At 41.3% G+C, this 16,462-nt stretch overlaps 11 protein-coding genes across 11 annotated transcripts; 9 read left to right on the forward strand and 2 right to left on the reverse strand.

Moving 5' to 3' along the window:
* The first annotated feature begins 179 nt into the window (after nucleotides 1–179).
* FA14DRAFT_162429 (cytochrome P450) lies at nucleotides 180–1,625 on the forward strand. The gene is made up of 2 exons (XM_025499603.1): nucleotides 180–263; nucleotides 330–1,625. Exons 1-2 carry the CDS (start codon nucleotides 206–208, stop codon nucleotides 1,451–1,453), a joined length of 1,182 nt encoding a protein of 393 aa, XP_025352537.1. The 5' UTR covers nucleotides 180–205; the 3' UTR covers nucleotides 1,454–1,625.
* Nucleotides 1,626–1,675: 50 nt separating this feature from the next.
* Nucleotides 1,676–2,295, reverse strand: FA14DRAFT_150546 (putative CKS1-cyclin-dependent kinases regulatory subunit; the record flags this gene model as incomplete). Its single annotated transcript, XM_025497441.1, has 3 exons — nucleotides 1,676–2,052; nucleotides 2,124–2,168; nucleotides 2,240–2,295. The coding sequence occupies 3 exons, from the start codon at nucleotides 2,293–2,295 to the stop codon at nucleotides 1,818–1,820; spliced, it is 336 nt and encodes a 111-aa protein (XP_025352538.1). The 3' UTR covers nucleotides 1,676–1,817.
* Nucleotides 2,296–2,706: 411 nt separating this feature from the next.
* Nucleotides 2,707–3,616, forward strand: FA14DRAFT_162430 (uncharacterized protein). The gene has a single exon (XM_025499604.1). The coding sequence runs from the start codon at nucleotides 2,933–2,935 to the stop codon at nucleotides 3,323–3,325; it is 393 nt and encodes a 130-aa protein (XP_025352539.1). The 5' UTR covers nucleotides 2,707–2,932; the 3' UTR covers nucleotides 3,326–3,616.
* A 1,366-nt stretch (nucleotides 3,617–4,982) lies between these two features.
* On the forward strand, nucleotides 4,983–5,426 carry FA14DRAFT_186020 (uncharacterized protein; the record flags this gene model as incomplete). The annotated part of the gene is made up of 1 exon (XM_025501494.1): nucleotides 4,983–5,426. The coding sequence occupies one exon, from the start codon at nucleotides 4,983–4,985 to the stop codon at nucleotides 5,424–5,426; it is 444 nt and encodes a 147-aa protein (XP_025352540.1).
* Nucleotides 5,427–5,832: 406 nt separating this feature from the next.
* On the forward strand, nucleotides 5,833–6,216 carry FA14DRAFT_186021 (uncharacterized protein; the record flags this gene model as incomplete). Its single annotated transcript, XM_025501495.1, has 1 exon — nucleotides 5,833–6,216. One exon carries the CDS (start codon nucleotides 5,833–5,835, stop codon nucleotides 6,214–6,216), a length of 384 nt encoding a protein of 127 aa, XP_025352541.1.
* A 234-nt stretch (nucleotides 6,217–6,450) lies between these two features.
* Nucleotides 6,451–6,831, forward strand: FA14DRAFT_182150 (uncharacterized protein; the record flags this gene model as incomplete). The annotated part of the gene is made up of 1 exon (XM_025501177.1): nucleotides 6,451–6,831. The coding sequence occupies one exon, from the start codon at nucleotides 6,451–6,453 to the stop codon at nucleotides 6,829–6,831; it is 381 nt and encodes a 126-aa protein (XP_025352542.1).
* Nucleotides 6,832–7,331: 500 nt separating this feature from the next.
* Nucleotides 7,332–7,742, forward strand: FA14DRAFT_182151 (uncharacterized protein; the record flags this gene model as incomplete). The annotated part of the gene is made up of 1 exon (XM_025501178.1): nucleotides 7,332–7,742. One exon carries the CDS (start codon nucleotides 7,332–7,334, stop codon nucleotides 7,740–7,742), a length of 411 nt encoding a protein of 136 aa, XP_025352543.1.
* Nucleotides 7,743–9,884: 2,142 nt separating this feature from the next.
* On the forward strand, nucleotides 9,885–10,247 carry FA14DRAFT_158176 (uncharacterized protein; the record flags this gene model as incomplete). The annotated part of the gene is made up of 1 exon (XM_025497942.1): nucleotides 9,885–10,247. The coding sequence occupies one exon, from the start codon at nucleotides 9,885–9,887 to the stop codon at nucleotides 10,245–10,247; it is 363 nt and encodes a 120-aa protein (XP_025352544.1).
* Nucleotides 10,248–10,720: 473 nt separating this feature from the next.
* FA14DRAFT_158177 (uncharacterized protein) lies at nucleotides 10,721–11,101 on the forward strand (the record flags this gene model as incomplete). Its single annotated transcript, XM_025497943.1, has 1 exon — nucleotides 10,721–11,101. The coding sequence occupies one exon, from the start codon at nucleotides 10,721–10,723 to the stop codon at nucleotides 11,099–11,101; it is 381 nt and encodes a 126-aa protein (XP_025352545.1).
* Nucleotides 11,102–11,429: 328 nt separating this feature from the next.
* Nucleotides 11,430–12,917, forward strand: FA14DRAFT_150550 (phosphoglycerate kinase). The gene is made up of 2 exons (XM_025497442.1): nucleotides 11,430–11,642; nucleotides 11,719–12,917. The coding sequence occupies exons 1-2, from the start codon at nucleotides 11,578–11,580 to the stop codon at nucleotides 12,905–12,907; spliced, it is 1,254 nt and encodes a 417-aa protein (XP_025352546.1). The 5' UTR covers nucleotides 11,430–11,577; the 3' UTR covers nucleotides 12,908–12,917.
* A 34-nt stretch (nucleotides 12,918–12,951) lies between these two features.
* Nucleotides 12,952–16,424, reverse strand: FA14DRAFT_162432 (HCP-like protein). The gene has a single exon (XM_025499605.1). The coding sequence runs from the start codon at nucleotides 16,057–16,059 to the stop codon at nucleotides 13,225–13,227; it is 2,835 nt and encodes a 944-aa protein (XP_025352547.1). The 5' UTR covers nucleotides 16,060–16,424; the 3' UTR covers nucleotides 12,952–13,224.
* Between the last annotated feature and the right edge of the window lie 38 nt (nucleotides 16,425–16,462).

The raw sequence follows: 16,462 nt of genomic DNA on the forward strand, positions 1-16,462 counted from the left end.
AGTAACAAAAGATCCTGCTCATCCGCATCACGGAATAGCCAAATTTAATCTATTAGGAAAAGTTGTTTACCATGTAGGCAGTAATGATCCCGAAACGATGCGAGCCATTTGCACGAACAAAGACCTTAGCTTTTCTCAAGGTAATCAATTCTTATTCGCCGGTATTCAAGGCGCAGGTCAAAAAGGTTTAAATGAAGAAGGTGAAATGGATGCAACCGAAAAAAGAGAAATGAAAGATTTAGCAAAAGCAATCACTCCGAGAAGTATGTATTTCTTTTAATCTTAAGCGAACTGCTCAAAGCTGACACCTGACCTCCTTCTTGTTTCAGGACTGAATAATATGGCACCCCGGCTTGCAGCTGATGCTTATGAAGCAATAGAGAGCTATTTTAACAATTCAAAGAGCGCTTCGATCGATCTACAGCAGACATATTACCCACTGGTGTTTCGATTCACAGTTCGTATAATGGGAATGGCAGAATATGCATCTTCGCCAAAAGAATTGGCTAAATTGATCAACGCATTTTGGCTTACCCAAAAGAATTCAGGATATTGGACAACAATTTTACCATGGTTACCGCAACCTCGACTGCTCAAACGATTATACGGAGCTGTGACTCTCTGGACAATGGTTCGTTCAACGTTGAACAAACGAATTCAATCAGGTAATCGTGAAGAAGATTTCGCACAAGATATGATCGATCAAGGTCATCCTGCAGGAACGATTAGTAGATTTGTCATTGGTGGTTTGATTGCTGGTATCTTGAACACAATCGGAACAGGTGCTTATTCGGTCGCATTCGTTGGTGCTGATGCAGCTCTACAAAAACAATGTCGTCAAGCTGTCAATGATGGCATTCGAAGAGCATGTGAAACACATGGTGAAGATTTTGAAAACTTGACACCATTAGAACGACTACAAACAGTACGTTTAGAAGATTGGGAACAATTTGAAGAATTTGAAATCTTACATTTGGTTTTCAAGGAATCGATTCGGTTAATGTTGACAAACTCATTGAATCGGTATTACCCTGGTCCTACTCGCAACAAGGATGGCTCTTTGCGTGAAAGGTTGGTAATCGAAGGTCATGAGATCGAAGATGATGTCTATATTTGCTTCTCTCCTCCTTCAAACTTACACGATGCTAAGGAATACCCAAACCCTTTCAGCTTTGATCCTATGCGTTACAAACGTGGTGAAGGTCAAACGGATTATAATTTCATCGCATGGGGAGCTGGTTATCATAAATGTACTGGTCAGCGCTTTGCCAAGTTGGAAACTATTATTGCATTGGCATCATTCTTGCTATTCACAGATGAACTCAAAACAACGGATAATAATGGTGAGCCTTATTCGTTGGCGCGCGTACCTTTACCCGATCTCAGTCAAGCACATTGGAGAAGTCCTACAAAGCCAATGAGAATTCAATTGTTACGTAATCATTCCAAATAGATCTTTCTCCCTCTCTTCTTCCTTTTCAAAGATACCCATTCAATGTATACAATTGTTTATCTCTACCTCATTCGTGACGTCAATTAAAGGAAAAAAAAGAAATGATGCAGGATTGTACTATTTTACTGTATTGAGATTCGATGCTGCGAAAATTGCTACTATTTGGATGTCGAAAGCGTGAACTAGTGACTGATAAAACAACCTATTTTGACAAGGTGGAAAAAAGAAAAGATAAAGCGTTGAAATTGCTCTGCGGCTGTGATTGACAGTTGCGATTGATGTACGTAATAGGAAGGTAGGTGAATTCTTCAAAGGAGGAAAGCGGAACTCCGACCGATCGATTTCCAAAAAAAAAAAATCTACATTATTTACGTTGATTCATATTATTTAGATATTTTTCTTGATAATCTTTCTCTCTTCTGAAAAGAAGGATATGCGGCTCTGGTGCATGAACTTCATAATGTTCCCATCCCAAACTTTGCGTGATTCCAATCTTTCGCCATTCTGCATCTTTTAGGATCCGTAGCACTCCAGGCTCATCTGGGTCGAAATAGTCCCGAGGGATCAATTTTAGTAGAGGTTTCGGCAGGATGACGTGACTGGATTCAGAAGAGGAGAGCGGTAAGTATGAGAACGTTGGCCATCATTGCATCATTAGCTGGACACTTACCGGTATTCCCACTTGTCATCGGAGTACTTTTCCGAATAATGTATTCTGTGAATGGTTGGAGATAGAAGGTAGGTCAGATCACAGCTCAAGTGAAATAGCCATGCAGTGTTGCTCACCTTTCCACATAGTCTTCATATGATGGCTCTCCGGCCTTCTTTTGGGCGTTTGACATGATGATCGATCGGGTCTTACTGCTCTTTCGGGGTTTGGTACTTTGAGCAGTATTAAGCCGAGTCTGTCAATGTCTTGTGGTAGTTGTATACTCCGACTCCAGATAGCACCTTTGGAAAGGATACTTTAGCCAAGAGTTGGGCGACGATTGTATGGCGGTTAAAGGTGTGAGTGATGGTGGAAAGATCTATTTAATTCAATCTGGGCAAACGCCATTTTTTTCCTCTCACTCACTTTTTACACCTCCTTTGGCTGGAATTGTGCGTAGATTACAGGAACGCGTTCATTCATTCGCGTTGCCCACATAGGTGTTGTTCTTTCATTGTGTGTTGATTGGAAACGCGTTTTGGCTCAAGGCATTTTAGGCTTGCATACATTCTGTCATTTTGTCATTCAACCATCAACAACTCTACTCGCAATCAGATCATTTGTCAGAATGAATGATTACATCGCCAATCTGCACAGGATATTGATCCACATGTTATGTCATGGGCGTACGTAGATCCTTTTTATTCAGTTTGAGACATCTGCCAACAATCATGATATAGCCCCGGAAAAAGCTTCGATTGATATTTTGTAACTGAGCTTTTAACAATCATCATTTGGAGCATTGCTTCGACTATCCCACAGCCATCAGGATGATACAGAGTAGGCTGATCACATTAGTGTATCTATTGCAATTGGTCGTACTGACGCAATGCTGTTGTATTCCCAAATTGGGTATCGGACGTAACGATAAGCCAGAAAGAAAGAGTAAGCTTTATAACGCCACAAAACAACAAGAATTGCTTAAAACTGAAACAGCAAAACAACAAAAATTTCAATCACAAGCAAACGATTTACGAAAGACATCCAAAAATCCATTTTCAAACGAACGTAAGATGGCACGTAAATTTAGTAAGAATGCAAAGATCTCCGAAAACAATATCAAAGAAATCAAAAAGTTACCTCAAACAGGTGGATATGCAATCGTTCAAAAAACGAAAAGCGGAAGCAATGCAAAAATAAAGGCATGGCAAGATCCAACTTGAGGCCCTTCTTGATTGACATCATTTTTACGCCTTGCCATTCCTTTCATGGCACTTTTTTCCCGTCGATGGGGCTGAATTGGTGCGATGTTAGAGGTAATAATGCGGCTTAAATGTAATGCGTTTGAATACACAAGATAAGGTCAGCTAAACATATAAAAGTCCTCGACAACTTCAATGATTAATCTGATTGCTTCCCACCATCAAAGGAGCTTTCCTTTACGTCTCTTATCTTTTTCTGATCTTTTGTCTTCTATGTTTTGATATCTGTCTTCCATCTCTGTTATTGCCAACCTCGTACAGCTTCAAACATATGTTTCGTGTGAAATTGTTCACCATTCTGAGAGTGTAACTCCTTGATTTGAGTATGATAGCACTCTAGTATGACTTTCTGCGGCGGTGTTTAAACACGCTCGCGGCTTGTTTATCTTCAAAGGTGTTTACTGGCACATCTAGGCAAAGCATATCATTACGCTGCAGCTCGGCTTACATTCGGTGCTTTTGTGTACACAAATAGGGTACAGACTGTATATTCAGGTATCTCATCTGCAAAGATTACGAAGCTACGAAGCGGTGTAATCGAGACTCCATCGAAAAGTATAAAGATTGTTGAAAACTTCTTAAAGCCAACTCCCTACTTTCTAAGATCATCAAGCAAAACATACCTCTACCAATTTTCGGCAGGTATCTAATTCATCATGCAGGTTTTCTTTTTGCTCTGTTTCTTTCTATTTCTCTCAATGACTTCTATCGACGCAATGCCTGCTTGTAGTAAAATATCTGATCTCTTCAGTAAGAAGAAACCCGTATATGGTAGCCAACCAACAATTGCTGCAACTGCTTCTCCTAATGCAGAAGTTCGAACGGTTGACCCAAGCTTTCGTCAAGTGTACCCAGGCGTTTTCCCTACAAATAGGAATAGAGCCGTTTCAGATGCTCTTTTCCATCACGACAGTGGCAATCCAGCGGGAGCAGTACCTCATGAGAGAACGCAAGCTTACATGAATCACAACCTGCAAGTCCTTAACAGCACTCCCGACGGTGGTAAAGTTGCATTCTCTAAATCCGAATCCGGCCGCAATAGAGTTTTACATCCCGCTAAAGAATAATTTGTTTAGTGAGGAGTTACAGTTTCTCATCCGAAGTCGCTTTCTCTACCTCACTTCGTATCTCCTACAAGTCTTTTATGATTTAACCTGTTTTTCTTTTGATATAGCCTTTGATGTTTTCTTCTTCATTGAATTGCATTACTGCGAGGCACACGATAGTTTTGATTCAGTCCTTGTCTGGATATAGCACTGCAGATAGAGAACTTGTGGCGGTGTTCAAATCATTCCGCGGCTATGAAACAGCGCCGGAGGGGATTACGGCAGAATCTATAGCTGCTTCAGCGGCCGTGGCTGAGAAAAGTAGTCCCGGGAAAGCAAGATTCGATAACCTGAGAAAGTCCGCCCCTATCCCTGATTGTGCTAAAGGTGAAGACCCGACACATACAAACGCTGCCCGCTCGGTAAAATTTAGCCACTATTGAACAACATAAATATCGAACAACATAAATATCTCCCTCTTGTAGCTGATGAGCCCATTATCTCTTCAAGTCTTTCATCGAAGCTACATCGCTCATCGAGACTTTTCTATGACTCATTTTTGTTCTGACAAGATGTGCTTAACCAAGAAGCTTGTATGCTTTCTTTTCTTCAGTCTGCTCTTTGCTATGACTCTTGTTGATGTAGTACACGGTTTATCTTTCTCAAGTAAGAAGTCTGCATCGGCTACGGTAGCTTCTTTGACTTCAAGCAAACCGAACATTCCAAAGAAAGCACCGAAAGATGTACCTACAACAACATTAAGACCTGGTGATCACAAGATCTTTAGTGATCAGATCGCGCGGAAAAAGGCTTCTGCAACAGAAGCTGCTCAGTATAATCATGACAGAGGCAATCCAGCAGGGGCAGTGAATCATGAAAGAGCAAAGGCTTATTTGGAACACACTCAGAAAGTGATCAATAGTACTCCAGTAAATGGTAAAATCAAGATCTCAAGGTCTGAATCCAATCTCAATACAGTATATCATCCTGCTAAGAAGAGTTTCCGCTTGTGGTGAAATGCTGCAGTCTTTTATTAGTCTTCTCTTGTCTTTTTTTCGTTCTGTTTTGATATAAATTTATTCACTATAGCTTTTTTTCATCTTTCGTGTGACATTCTGTGCATAAAGTAGAATTAGCCGTGATCTTAAGCATACAGAGGAACGTTCATCTTACTCTGTGTCAAGATTCTTCCATCCCTTTTGTTTGGTGTCGGGGCCAATTCACATTCCTCGAAGCCCTCTTGGGTGAGCTGGCGTCTTTGAGACATCGGGAAAAGACCCGATGTTGGCAAAAGAGCATGAAGTGATAGGTGCCCCGATGATGAAAGCATAGCGTTAAAAGTATATAAAGTGCTCTTTCATGTACTCCTATCGGGAAAGGAACCAGACACTCTTCGAATCTCTTGGTATTCAAAAAGCAGATATGAGGTTAAACTTATTCGTCATTTTGACAATCTTGATTTCCGCTTTTTCGATTGCTGAAAGTGGATCTGAGGTTAGGAACCTGGCAAGTCGAACCAGCTTAAGAACACGAGGTCGAGATATCCGAGTGGAAGCAAGGAGATTAGCTCAGAAGGAAAAACAAGTTAAAGAGCTCGATCAAATGGCCAAAGCAAATCAAAGACAAGGTTTTCATGATGTTGCCGAAAAGCATGTGAAAGCTAAAGCCGAAATTGAAAAAAGTGCAAAGTTAAATCAGGACAACCTTTCAGTCTTAAGTAAGAAACAGCAGCCTTCAAAGATGACTAGAACTTCAAGTGGCAAACAAAGAATCGTTCCTGCTATCCGTTTGAAGCAAGGACCATGAAAGTTTGTTTCAAACGAGGAGGCGGTGTAGACGGCACTCCTTTATGCTAGGTGATATACCTATACTCTTCTGTATCAGTTTGTTTACATTTTGACCCTTAAAGCCCCATCTTACTGCAATCTGTGTATACTTCGCTACACTAGGACTGAATCATTATGCTATTCTCAATTCATTTGATTGCTCAAAGATACCTAGATAACCATCATACTGTCTGACATATCGCACACCACCGAAATGAACGCTTTCAGCCTTATTTTGTTGTACAGTTCTATTTTTGCTTTGGTTGCATCAAGTCCAGCTCTGGAGCAGATCAAAAATCTTGTTGGTTCAGGGTGGAAGAAAGTGCCTGCAGAAAACCGAGCAGGCCACCTTCAAATCCAAATGAATGAATTGGATGAACGTAATGGACAAGTTCATACCGCAAAGACTAAAGCTAAATTTCACATGGATAATGGCAATGCAAAATCCGCTGAATTTCATGAGAAAACCGCCTTACAAAGACAAAAATCCGTCACAAGAATCACGAAGAATATTGGAGTATTGCAAGATTTTGGACATGTCAAGATGAAAACATTGAAAGGCAACAGACCAGTCTTAAAGCCTAAAGAGAAATAATGATTGCGCTCAAAGTTTCCTCTCGAGTCTGCAAGCCGATATTCTTCTAATGTCTATGATTACTAACAACCATGATCTCTGCAACATCCATTTGTACCTGACCTATTTTTTCCTTGAGTCTCTGCCTCATCTTTTCTATCGTTTCATCGTATATCATCAAGTACTGATGCAGATTATGGACGTATGTCTATAGCTTGATTGCTTGCTTTAAGTCTAATTAGCCGGATGAAGAGATGACAAAGCACAGCTTTGCCACACAATTTTGAGCCTCCGGAGGAGTTTGGTAACCACAGCCCACCCTTGCCTTTACGCAAGTCGGTGTATTCACGCCCCACTCATGCGGCGGGGTGGGCCATATGAGGTATACCGGGTCTCAAACATTACTGACTCTCAACAAATGTTTTAGGCATTTGTGGCAATTTCAGAAGTATAAGTACGACAATTACGACAGATTGATTTTCGTCACTACGACGTCATCGATAAGTTTATTTTCCGCAAGCATGAATTTCTTTCGACTTTATTTCTTTCTTCTTGTATTGACAGCAACTATTGTAACGTCAGCTCCTGCTGGTATGCTGCAACGTATAAAGAATTCATCAATCGTTCAAAAGGTAGGACAAAAAATCAACGGACATAGTTCTGTAAAAATGCGCGAACAAGATAGAGTCAGCTTTTTGTCACTCTCACAAAGTCAACTTGCTGATAGAAAAGCAGCTCATTCTATGGCACAAAATCGAGCAAATGAAGCAATGAGGAATGGAAACAGAGCTGAGCTTTCTAAACAAGCACACATCGGTATCGATAGACAAAAATCTATTACAAGATTGGAAGGAAATGTCCGTGTCTTGGGAGGTAACAAGCCGGTCAAGTATAAAGAGAAAGGAAATAGAGTAACCTTCATGCATCAGTGATTATGATGTGTGTATGTGTGATTAGACCGTATGTGTACGCCGTGCTGGTTTTATGGCGTGTCTTATATTGTCCTTTCATGTATATGCAATCCTTTTCCTAGTCCTAATAAAGACTTATAAGTTACTTTGAGGATGACCAAGCTGTACCTTTGTAATCAACTTAGATTTTAGCAACAAGTCGTATTCCTTCAGGGCTTCGTCTTAGCTAAAGAACGCCAAACAACTTTCCGTGATCACGCTCGGATGCCCCTGCTATTTTTCGTATCGCAAGGCAAGTGCTAAATAATTCGATTTCACTGAAAGCCTCATTATAATTTCCTCTTTGCCCCGTGTCACTCGAAGCAGCCTCAGCCTCTTCTAAAGTAGCAGCTCCGCCCTTTCGAATAGATAAAAGAGCAATCTTCTGGGGCTAAAGCACTTTGATCTGCTGAAATTTTTTCTTGAGATAAATACTTCTAACGAGAAAAGGGAATTTCTACTCGTTTGATGCTATCTCACGCTTACGATTTCTTCAAATTAAAGATTTATTTGACATATGAATATCACTCGTATCATCGTAATTTTCAGTCTGGGACTGGCCTCAATGATTTATTCGTTACCTATCATAAAACAAATTAAGAAGCTTACATCAGGAGGAGGGTGGAAAACAATGCCTGAACAAGATAGGCGTGGTCATCTTACAGTTCAGAAATCGCAACTTGCAAATCGTAAACACGTTGTTCAACAATCGGAAAATAGAGCAGCAGCAGCTTTAGCAGATGGCCGTAAATCAGATGCTGAGAAACATCAAAAGGTGGCTTTTGAGAGACAAAAATCTGTCGTTCGATTAACGGAAAATGTTTCAGCGCTGGAAAAAACCAAGACACTCAAGATGAAAGAGTCAACGGGTAATAAATTACATTTTAAGCCTAAGAAGTCGTAAAAAATGAAATGCTACCGCTTCTTGATCGTGAAGAGCCAGCTATACTGTGAGGCTCGCACTGCTGTGTATGGCTGTGCTTAGAGTCATATATGCAAAGTAGGCATTTGAGCTATGTATATGACTCGGAAACGGAAAGAACTTGGCAAATAAGCTGCGTAAAGAGCAAAAACCCCGAACGATGAAATTTTTGCTTTTAGTCATGAAAGAGGAAGGAGGAAGGCTATGACTATGCTAGTTTTTGACTCAACAGGGAACACCACAAGTCTCATTGTGTTTTCTCTTTGCAAGCTTTACGATGTTATTCATTCGCTTGGTCATGCTCTTAGCCGTCTGTACAATATTGACGTCTGCTGCTCCCAGTTGTTTTGGATGTATCAATGGTATAAAAGCAAAGAAATGGAAAGTCCACGAAGTTCTACGAGCATCTTATCTCAGAGATCAAGAACATGCTTTCGAGGTACGTTCTCAACAGATTGCTGCGTCTGAAGCTGCTATTAGATCACATCCAGCTACGCTTTCAGAAGCTACTGAACCTCACAGATTGGACATAGCTAATCGTCAACAATCCATTAAACGCATTGAACGTAACATCGAAATTTTGAAAAGTGGTGAACCTGTCACGTATACCATAAAACCTGGTGCAGATCATGGTACAGATCAAAAAACTTATTATCAGACTAAAGTCTAAGCACTAATATCGAGTCGTTGCTTCAACATCTTTCATCTCCCTCTTCCTTTCTCCCCTTCTATTATTTTCATAACTTGTATCGCTCCTCTATTATATTTCTAGCTTCTTTTTATTCTTTATAGACGTTTTTTTTGTTTATTATCTTACTTTATATGTCTGTTTTTGATGGCCTAGTATGTAAAGTGAGCCCCCGATCGCAGTATGTCATCAGAAAGCCATAAACTCAGTCTCTAGGGCTATAGTAGAAACCAAATGATAATCTTTTGCCTTTTGATCATAATATAGCAGTTGTATAAAAAGCCTTCCTATGTATGGCTGTGCTTAGAGTCATACATGCAAAATAAGCATTTGAGCACTGTATATGATTCGGAAACGGAAACAACTTGGCAAACAAGTTGCGTAAAGAGCAAATAATCCCCGAATGATGAATTTTTAGTGATGATTATGAAGATGGAAGGCTATAAATAAACTCATTTTTATTCAACGAGTATCATCACAAGTCTTATTATTATTCCTCTTCGCAAGCTTTACGATGTTATTTATTCGCTTGGTCATCTTTTTGGCTATCTGTGCACCACTAGCAACTACTGCTCCTAGTTGTCTGGGAATTAATATCCCAAAGAAGGTTAGATCAGCTGATAAAGCAGCTCATCTTGAAGAGCAAAAGTCTCAACGTGATATTCGTACAAATGAAATTGCTAGATCTGAAAGGATTATTGATTGTTATCACGATAAGAATTCAGAAGGTGCTAAACTTTATAAATCAGATATTGTTGATCGTCAAAAGTCATTGAAACGTATTGAACGTAACATCAAAGCTCTTGAAAGTGGAAAAATTGTGACGCATACCACACAGCACGGCGCAGACAGAAAGACCTATAGGAGTTGGCCTTAATGGCGAGTCATTGCTATGATAATTTACATCTAGCATGCCACAATTACATTCTTGTTTTTTTATAGCCTTCAATCTATCCTCTCTGTATTTCCTCTTTCTCTTATCATATCACAAGTCTATTATTCCATTTTCTAGCTGTGCTTGGCCGTGTTCATGATCAGATATTTAAATCATTTTAACGCCACCTGCCAAGCGAATTGTGTATGTAGCAGGGTGAGTGATGCTTTCTTACCTTTTAATCGTGAAGATTTGTATTCCTATGCATGGCTATGATCCTGGTGGCGTATACAAGGTAGTCCCTAATGATTGTGTAACACTTGCGTACAGCTAACGATTTGCTTGAATGGTAGAAGCCCCGAATATCGAAATTTCAATTTTTTGATCATAAAGGAGGAAGGCTACAAATACCCTCACTTTTACTTAACGAGTACCCATCACAAGTCTCATTGTGATTCCTCTTCGCAATTTTTACGATGTTATTCATTCGCTTGGTCATCTTTCTTGCCTTCTGTGTATCACTGATATCTGCTTCTTCTAGTTGCCTTGGCTGTATCTTCAAGGCACCAAAAGTCAAAGAAACAAAGGTCCCTGATCATGAACGAATAGCTCATCTTTCAGAGCAACAAATTGATCTTCGTCAGCGTAACCAACAGGTGGCTCGTTCTGCCGCTCAGATTAGAGCACATCCATATCCGCATTCAGATGCTACAATCCCTCAAAGAAATGATATTATGAATCGTCAAGATTCAATCAAACGTATCAATGCTAACATCAAAGCTTTGGAAGGCTCAAAATCTGTCTCGTTTACCACAGAACGTGGCACAGGTAAAAGAATTTATAAGACCTCGCCGTAATGGCGAGTGGTGACTATGACATTTTACGTTGTTGACCTTAGTTACCATAATACATCTCAGTCATTCCTCTGCTACTTTCATGACTTATACTTGCCCCTGACTGTCACTTTTATAGCTCTTGTCTTTAGCCTTCATTCGTCTCTCTCTGTCGTCCCTATCACAAGTTTCTTATCTCATCGTTTCTCTATATGTTGTGGCTGTGTGTCAGATGTTGATGATGGTAGAGCAAATGATTCTTTATTGAGCACGTGCTTGATTCACTCATTGCATTCAAAAGGCCGTGCGCGTTGCACTTTTGCATGCACACTGTGCTCTTGTGCTTCCTTCCCATTCTTAAGTTTGTTGAAAGATGTTGGGCTTCGGAAGGTTCGGATTTTGTTGGATTGATTGATTGGAAAGTGCAGTGCATAACAAACAGCACTTCCTTCTTCTTCTCCTTCTCGTCATCATACAACATATAACCTTTTATCACAATCATGTCTTTATCAAACAAACTCGCCATCACTGATGTGGACGTAAAGGACAAGAAAGTCTTGATCCGGTAAGTGTATGTTGGGAGAAATTGCCTCCACCTGCACTCATTGCTAACATTGGCCAATCTTTCCCTCTTATTCCAGTGTTGACTTCAACGTTCCTATGGACGGTGAAAAGATCACTAACCCACAACGTATTCAAGCTGCTTTGCCAACAATCAAATATGCGATTGATAATGGAGCCAAAGCAATCATCTTGATGTCTCATTTAGGTCGCCCAGACGGTCAAAAGGTATCCAAATACTCTTTGAAACCAGTTGCAAGTAAATTATCCGAACTATTAGGTGGAAAAAAAGTTGATTTCTTAAACGATTGTGTTGGTTCAGAAGTTGTTGAATCCGTTCAAAAAGCATCAAACGGTCAAATTATTTTACTTGAAAATTTACGTTTCCACGTTGAAGAAGAAGGAAAAGGTAAAGACGCTTCAGGTGAAAAAGTTAAAGCTGAAAAAGCAAACGTAGACAAATTCCGTGCTGAATTGACCAAATTGGCAGATGTTTATGTTAATGATGCTTTCGGAACTGCTCATCGTGCCCATAGCTCAATGGTTGGTGTCGATTTGCCTCAACGTGCAAGTGGTTTCTTGATGAAGAAAGAATTGGAATACTTTGCCAAAGTACTTGAAAACCCAGAAAGACCATTTTTGGCCATTTTGGGAGGTGCAAAAGTTACAGACAAAATTCAATTGATCGAAAATATGCTCGACAAGGTAAACAAATTGATCATTGCAGGTGGAATGGCATTTACATTCAAGAAGACAATCGATAACGTCAAAATCGGTAACTCTTTGTTCGATGAAGAAGGTAGCAAAAAAGCTGCTGCTCTTCTAGAAAAGGCAAAGAAGAACAACGTGGAAATTGTCTTCCCTGTCGATTACGTCACTGCTGATAAATTTGACAAAGATGCCAAGGTTGGTCAAGCTGATGATCAATCCGGTATTCCAGATGGCTGGATGGGTTTGGATGCCGGACCAAAAAGTCAAAAGTTGTTTGCAGACGCAATCAAGAGTTCAAAAACAATTCTTTGGAACGGTCCTGCAGGAGTTTTTGAATTTGAAAATTTTGCAAACGGATCAAAAGCAATGTTAGAAGCATGCGTTGAAGCAGAAAAGAATGGTTCAACAGTTATCGTTGGAGGTGGTGATACGGCAACAGTTGTTGCTAAATATGGCAAAGAAGATGCTTTGAGTCATGTTAGCACAGGTGGTGGTGCAAGTTTGGAATTGCTCGAAGGTAAAGAATTGCCAGGTGTTAGCGCATTGAGCGACAAATAAAAAGAAAAGGTACAATGTCGTTCTCTCCAAATACAATTACCAATGTCATTAATTGAGATTTCAATATGCACTAAGGGTGTGATCATGAAAATAAGTGTCCATTATATGATAGAATGTACGTGAGGTGCATGAACAAAAGTCATTATATGAAGGTGAGATTGGGGAAATGCAGTTTTTTCCGATGGACAAAGAGAATGTGCTTGTCCTATGAAAGATGTGAAATTGATTGCTACAAAGAAAATCGTCTAAAAGTGGGGGGAAGGGGGATTAAATTGGGGAAAGAAAGGGGGAAAGAGTGCTAATGGATTTCTCTCTCTCTACATCGCCTTTAGCTGAGCCCATAAACTCTTCTTCTTTTCTGATTGAGAATCATCGGCGTTTTGTAATCCTCCGTTGATCATTTCCGGTGGCTGTTGCAAAACCGGAATGCCAGGTCGATAAATTCCTCCTCCTCCATTTTGTCCAGGTCCAGGTCCGAATTGATTGGCAAGCTGCGGCGGTGGTGGTCTATTGGCCGAATAACTTGGATAACCATTACCGTGTCCTGCAAGTTGAACGCTTTGTGGACTTGGTGGTGCACTATTTTGTCTTTGTTGTTGAGGTCGGAAAGGAGGTGGTCGCTTTCCGTGCATTCCAGCTTGGCCGCCGCCCATCATCATTTGCGGTGGTGGTGGACGCTGAGGTAAATAAGCAACTTCCGCTCCCGAAGGCGGTCTTTGCATCCCGTTCCCGTTTTGTCTGTGATTGGGAGGTAAAGACGTATGAGATTGTCTGGATGAATCAGATGGCTGTCTGCTGAATTGACCTGGCGGACCGGATGAATGAGATGAAGCGGACGGTGGTGGACCATTGCGCAAGAAATCGTGTGGGGCTTGCATTGGAGGTCTGGGTAACATGTTACCACCAGGACCGTTACGCATATGCATATTCTGGAATTGGTTTTGCAATGCGTTCGTGGGTGGTGAATGAGGTCTGGCCAACGGCAACTGTTGAGGCGAACCAGGTCCGGTGCGATTAGAATTGTGAGATTGCTCTGATCCTGCGATTGTGTTGGGCAAAGATGTTGTCGATCCTTGAGAGGGAGGACCAAGAGAAGGAGGACCATTGGGACCATTCATTTCACGTAATCTCTGATGATGTTGCACGGCCATTTGATGAGCATGATCACGTTGTGCCGTTTGCACTTCACGCATATTAAGTGGACTTGGATAATGCATTGGCATATTTCCTGCTGCTGGAGACATATTGCTTCTCTCTACTGCCGATTGAAAAGGTGCGCTTGTGGGCTGAATTGCCTGCATACCCATCACGCCAGGATTGGCGACTCGCATTCCTTGTTCGCGCGCTGTTAATGGCTTTTGTGGCAAAGGTGGTTGTTCTTCATCATGTCCATTCGAAGCTCCAGATGCACCCGTATTCGGTTCAGATGCTCTGCGTTTTCCAGATGGAGCAGCAAGTCTAGTCTCTTCGGGTGGTGTGATACCCATTGCGATCAATCGTTGATTTGCCCTTTTATCTCCATGCTCAGCCGCTGCCCGATACCATGAACGAGACTCGTTCAAATCTGCAACACATCCTATTCCCATTTCTGTAAAGTATCCGACGGCGTATTCAGCTTTTGCCAATCCTTGTTCCGCTGCTTTCTTGGCCCACAAGTAAGCTTCGGTGTCACTTTGCGGTAATATCCCGGGAGCGCCAACAAGGTACCAAGCTGTGAGAGCAAAGCATGCTTCTTTGTGATTCTGCTGTGCGGCAATATTGTACATGTGAATACTCAATCCTGCATCTTGAGGACAACCCATTCGGCCGTATTCGTAATTGACACCGAGCTTGTAAGCACTGGGAGCATATCCCATCTCACCTGCTTGTGCTAGTAATTCACATGCGTACTCTGGATCAGCGAACAAGACGTTGTCCACACCACGTTCATGCAAGAGTGCAAGCTCATGAAGAGCATGTGGAAATTCCGGAGTGGCAGCTTCGGCTGAACGTTTGAGCCATTTAACACCTTCACGAGCGCTTTTCTTCAATCCTAGGTCACCATTCAATTCTGCCGTTCCCAATCTGTACATCGAACCGGGGTGGGATTGGGCGCCTGCTTTTCGATAGAATTGAATAGCCTTTGCTGCATCACGTCTACATCCCCATCCTTTTTCATAACACATTCCTGCCCGATAGGCGGCATCAGGATGACCATGCTTGGCAGCCAAAACGAAGAGCGGGTATGCTTTATCGAAATCTTGTTTGCCTTTCACAGTTCCGATTCCGTTTGCATAACAATCTGCCAAGAAATATTGAGCATCAGGATGACCTCTATCAGCAATCTTTTTGAGCAAGCCAACAGCCTCCTTTACCAATTCATCTCGATCGCTTTCCTCTTTACCTTGAACGCCAACGCTACTTCCAGAACCTGTCGGTCCAGATCCTCCACTGCTATCATCTCCGCCCATACTCTTGGCTGCATCGATCATAAACACGGCCAATTCATAGATCAGCTCGGGATCGTTGGTCTTCTTTGCATTGAGCCTGTACAGCTCAAGTGTTTTGTTGTGACTCAACAATGCCGCCTGTTCTCCTGGTCGTAAATGGCTATGATCCAGTAGTGGTCCATTGGTAGTAGGAGCGATGCTAGCCGGTCGTGTGGCTCCATTCACGCTCCTTTCTGCACTTCCGCTGCCATAATTACTTGCTGATTGAGAAGGTGCGATAGAAGGAGGCGAAGGTGAACCTCCACGATTACCGTTGGGTGTATCTGTTCCTGTTTGAGGGGATTGATTTGCGTTTATGTTTGGAGAAGCAAAAGATGCTAAAGCAGCAGAACTATTTGTTGTTGGTGGATTTGAATTGGAGGTAATTCTTGAATCTGTTGGATTTGGTACATGACCTAAAGGTTGTTCCATTCCAAAGAAACTTGAAGGTCTTGCTCGGGGCGCAAGATCTTCTGTTCCTTCTAATTCACTTGCATTATCTTCGTTTGTTGTTGTTTGTTGTGAAGTAAAAGGTATTGAATTTATTGATTTATATGATACTTTTGTTGGTGTTGAAGTTGAAGCTGAAGCTATATTGTTTTCATCACCTCCTAATGCGATCCCTGTTGTAGGTTGATGATCGTCTAAGCCAAAGAAGCTATTCGGCCTACTTGTTGCAGTCATCGTATCTTTAACAAAACGATGAAGGTTTGAATCCGATCATGAACATCAATGAGAGAAGTAGAGATTTGTTGTTTGATTATTCTCAACAACAAATCGATTGCATCGGATGTATGTGTGTGTGTGTGCGTAATCTACTGAGTGGCATACAAAAGAGAGCAATTGCATATATGCAGTGCACTAAACACCCTGTGCTTGTGTGTGTGTGCAATGCCCTGATGTTTTCTCTCAAGCGTGTAAGCCGAGATGTATACAAACACACTGAGTGGTGCACTGCAATTTAACAATAATTTTGCTCCTGTGTTTTTTGACTCTGTTTGCGTTCCTCAATAAAAGATAAAAACTTTTTGTTTGAAGGTTTGTTTTTAATACCTGACTGTGTCTTTACGCAAAAGGTACCAAAAAC

Source organism: Meira miltonrushii, assembly GCF_003144205.1.
Source record: "Meira miltonrushii strain MCA 3882 unplaced genomic scaffold FA14scaffold_5, whole genome shotgun sequence".
NCBI lineage: Eukaryota > Fungi > Basidiomycota > Exobasidiomycetes > Exobasidiales > Brachybasidiaceae > Meira > Meira miltonrushii.